A 3,617-nucleotide genomic window follows, 5' to 3' on the forward strand; every position below is an offset into this window, starting at 1 on the left:
CATGCGAACGTAAGAAACAGGGAAGGGGCAAGAGGGTACATACAAAGAGCGAGAGAAAGAGAGAGAGAGAGAGAGAGAAAGAGAGAGAGACATACAACAGACACAAAGAGACAGAAAGAGATACTGACAACAATGCTTGTTCACTGTTATGTGGACGATCAGCACTGCCCAGCACTCTAGCACAGGTTTCCCACGGGGGCGGAGGGGCGCACGGCGACGGCGGCGGCGGCGGCGGCGGCAGCGGCGGCGGTGGCGGTGGCGGTAGCGGTGGCGGGGTGAAAGCGGGCTGTGATCGGACAACGAACAATGCCGAACGCGGAATGGAGAACGAGTTGAACGAGCAGCGGCCACGGCAACAGGAACAACGCGACCGAAGTAACTGACGCGGCGATATATAAACAACGACAACGACGATCAGAATCGCGAACAAAATTCCGGAGCAGATGAGCCGAACGAGCGAGCGAGCGACAGATCAGCACCTCCGCGCTTCGCGAGCACTCGCACGCATTTATCGATGTCAAACGCTCCTCTTCGTCGGCGGCAACAGCGCTCTCTCTGTGCTGTTTGGCGATACGCCGCGGTTACCGGCGCGTTGATTGGCCGAGCGCGATCCCGAGCGCGTCACGACGGCCAATCGCGACCGCGGTAACAAACGGTGCCGCGATCGTCGCGTGCCGCCACCAACACCCCGCCGGCTGTCACGTGAATCTCATGCCCGAAAACAAAACAAACAGCTGGGCCGTCCAGCGTCGCCGCTGTCGTCGACAACGGGGGTTTCCGAAGGCGTTTTGAACGACCGCTGAGCGCAGCTGAACGCGCCGCCGAACAAAGCCGAATCAATCCGATTCGTTACGCTCGCACAATACGAAATCTCAATTGCGACTATAGATTGGAACACACATGTATATAAGTAATTTCCGATTACGTTATTTTCTCTCATCACACACAACGAAAAGAGAAGATTCTGGAAACAATACGCAAGTTTTTTGATATAATGAAATTTAATAGGTTTCTTTTCTTTTTACACTTTATCGCGCTTATCTCTGATTTTTGGAATACAAGTCGCGCGCATTTCACATCCGCGATACCGGTTTAATGCTCAAAATGTCCAACGCATTTTCAAAAACAACTTGCAACGCGTGCAGCATGTATATTCTTGCAACCATCTTGGGAATCAAATGATCCCCCTCCTGCAAAATTATTAAAATACGTTGTACAAAATAATTTCATGTGGCCATATAAAAGACAAAAAAAACCATATACAAAAACACTATACAGTATACTAAGATTAAAAAAAAAAAAAAAAAAAAAAAACAAATTGTTGACTTTGTGCATGTTTTTCTCTCACCATTAGAATTTTGATTTTTCGATAGTAAACGCTAAATTTCTGACATAACCGCAACAGAAACAAACACAATAACTGTGGTTGTACGTGAAAATTCGGTTCGCATTTCACGCAGGCGTCTATCATCTGCGGATATCCAAAAATAAAATTATACACGAGTTCCCATTCTTCCTAAAAGCGAAACAAACACAAATGAAATAATTTATAAAATATTTATGTAAAAATTAGAAAAAAAAACTTTAGAAAAAACTGTGACTTACTTCTTCATTTAATTGTGAAAAATCAACATTTTGAATATTTGGCAAACTGGGATAATCTTCGCATGACACTCTCTCGTTATATTTTGCGATAATTGCTGCTATTCTGGCAGTATTGTATAATACAAACGACGCACCTGAAATATTTATTGTCATAGATATATATTTATTATTTTCAATTTGATAAAAGTCTTTCGTTTATTTTCTTTTGCAAAACAATCAAGTTCAATCTCACATATCTACTCCGAATAAATATTTAAAAGATTATGAAGTTTCTCTCTTTTTTTAGATAATTTTAAAAATTATTTGAAACTTATTTAGAACAATAATTTTATTATCATGAAAAAAAAACAAAAAACACATACCTTTGGTATTGGTAACGTTTTTATCACTTGTTAAATTATTATTATTCCCAATAACAACCGCACGACTTGGTTTCACGGCCATCAATTCAAAAATGACAATGGCACTTGCCAAGGTGTGCAAAAAGAGATTCTTCTGTTCGTCACTTCTCTCGCTCTCAATGATTTTGTACTCGTTCAATTCCGCCAACTGATTCACTTTGCATTTTACATATTGCTCCCACGTAAGATCCGTCTCTTTCAAATTCGATTGAGAATTTTTCACAACACCACAGACATATTTTCTGTACTCTTCGTCGACATGTCCCTCTGATTTACTGGTAAATACGTACTTGCCAGCACAGTTTTTCTCTTCGAGCGGTGACAGCACGTACCCGTGCAAATTCAACACCTTCGCAGCAACGTCTCTCATTATGCTAAGTCGCCGAGTAGTAAGATCAGATTGCGCATCAGGCTGATACTTCAAACTAAATGTTTTACCATTTGATGAAGATCTTCCGAACATCATTCCATGCTCGATTGCCATTCTTATACTGTTTGCTAGAATATCTCCACGATTTAAGAACAAACAGACTCTTTCCTTTTGTAATGAACATTTATGTATTTTTACTGGCCAACTGTCGCTTTCCCGTGTCAGCAGTTTCAAAACCTATTACAAGATTGAAATTAATTAAATTCTTTCTAATTAATTAATTGAGATTTTAAGTTTATAAATTGCTATACACACAATTGATCTCTTTTTAAAATTACAACCGTTGTGTATTTCAACACTTTTTTATATCCAGTAATTTTTTATTAAAAAAAAAAAAAAGAAAATAGAAAAAAAAAACCGAACTTAATTATAGAAAGTATTGCGAAAACGCACAACCGGAACTGATCTTCCTTCAACACTCGAACTATATTTGTTTGCGTATAACACTTGGCACAAATCTCCAGATTACCTCTTCGGCTGTGTTTACGTTGCTTTTCATCGCGTCGTGCGTGTGAGCGAAGTGTTGCAAAATGCTTGCGCAATTCTCGGTGCAATCGACGAGATTCTTCCACGCTTTGAAGCTCCATAGAAAATGCAGCTCTCCGTTTACTGACAGATTCTCGCTGTTCGTTTTGATTACGAACGAATTTTTGTGCACGTTGCCGGTAAAGTGAAAGACAATGTTGTCGGTGAGAGATTTCACGGCGAAATTCGTCCAGCTTTCCATTGAGGTTTTTGACGCGCGCGATAAACGTCAAATTACACTTGCCATTACAGCGAGTTCGCGTTCTACGGTATTTGTTTTTTTTTTTTTTTTTTTTTTTCACACTCTTCGTGCGTGCATTTGACACACGAAGGAACTTCGAAAAGAACGGAAAAAGAAAACAAAATTAATGTGTATTAAAAGAACGTAAGATGCCGACAGAACGAAAAAGTATGCCGCCTGTTTCAGCTGCACTTGACGCATCGAAGATGTTAGGTTATGTCACGCTGTATATTTCCGCGAGACACGCATACTTACAACACGAATCGACGTGAGGCATCACTTTCTTCGTTCAATCAATCGACTTTTTTTTCTATCGCTAATTCATTATTAATTAATTATAACAAATATAAATATTTGTTATTTAGGGTTTCAATAAAATTGTCGAGTATTGATATTTAATAATAATAGTTTAATT

General features: G+C 39.9%; 1 protein-coding gene across 2 annotated transcripts; it reads right to left on the reverse strand.

Annotated features, from left to right (window-relative positions):
* Positions 1-1,020: 1,020 nt before the first annotated feature.
* Positions 1,021-3,433, reverse strand: LOC109857675 (DALR anticodon-binding domain-containing protein 3). Of its 2 annotated transcripts, none has more exons than XM_020434228.1 (5): positions 2,906-3,433; positions 1,968-2,613; positions 1,606-1,739; positions 1,349-1,516; positions 1,021-1,190 (listed from the first exon to the last, which is right to left on the reverse strand). In XM_020434228.1, exons 1-5 carry the CDS (start codon positions 3,161-3,163, stop codon positions 1,074-1,076), a joined length of 1,323 nt encoding a protein of 440 aa, XP_020289817.1. In that variant the 5' UTR covers positions 3,164-3,433; the 3' UTR covers positions 1,021-1,073. The 2 variants fall into 2 exon arrangements, with proteins under 2 accessions (XP_020289817.1, XP_020289818.1); XM_020434229.1 differs by lacking the exon at positions 2,906-3,433 and adding an exon at positions 2,830-2,901.
* Positions 3,434-3,617: the final 184 nt, after the last annotated feature.

Source organism: Pseudomyrmex gracilis, unplaced genomic scaffold (assembly GCF_002006095.1).
Source record: "Pseudomyrmex gracilis isolate BER0280 unplaced genomic scaffold, ASM200609v1 scaffold_168, whole genome shotgun sequence".
Lineage (NCBI taxonomy): Eukaryota > Metazoa > Arthropoda > Insecta > Hymenoptera > Formicidae > Pseudomyrmex > Pseudomyrmex gracilis.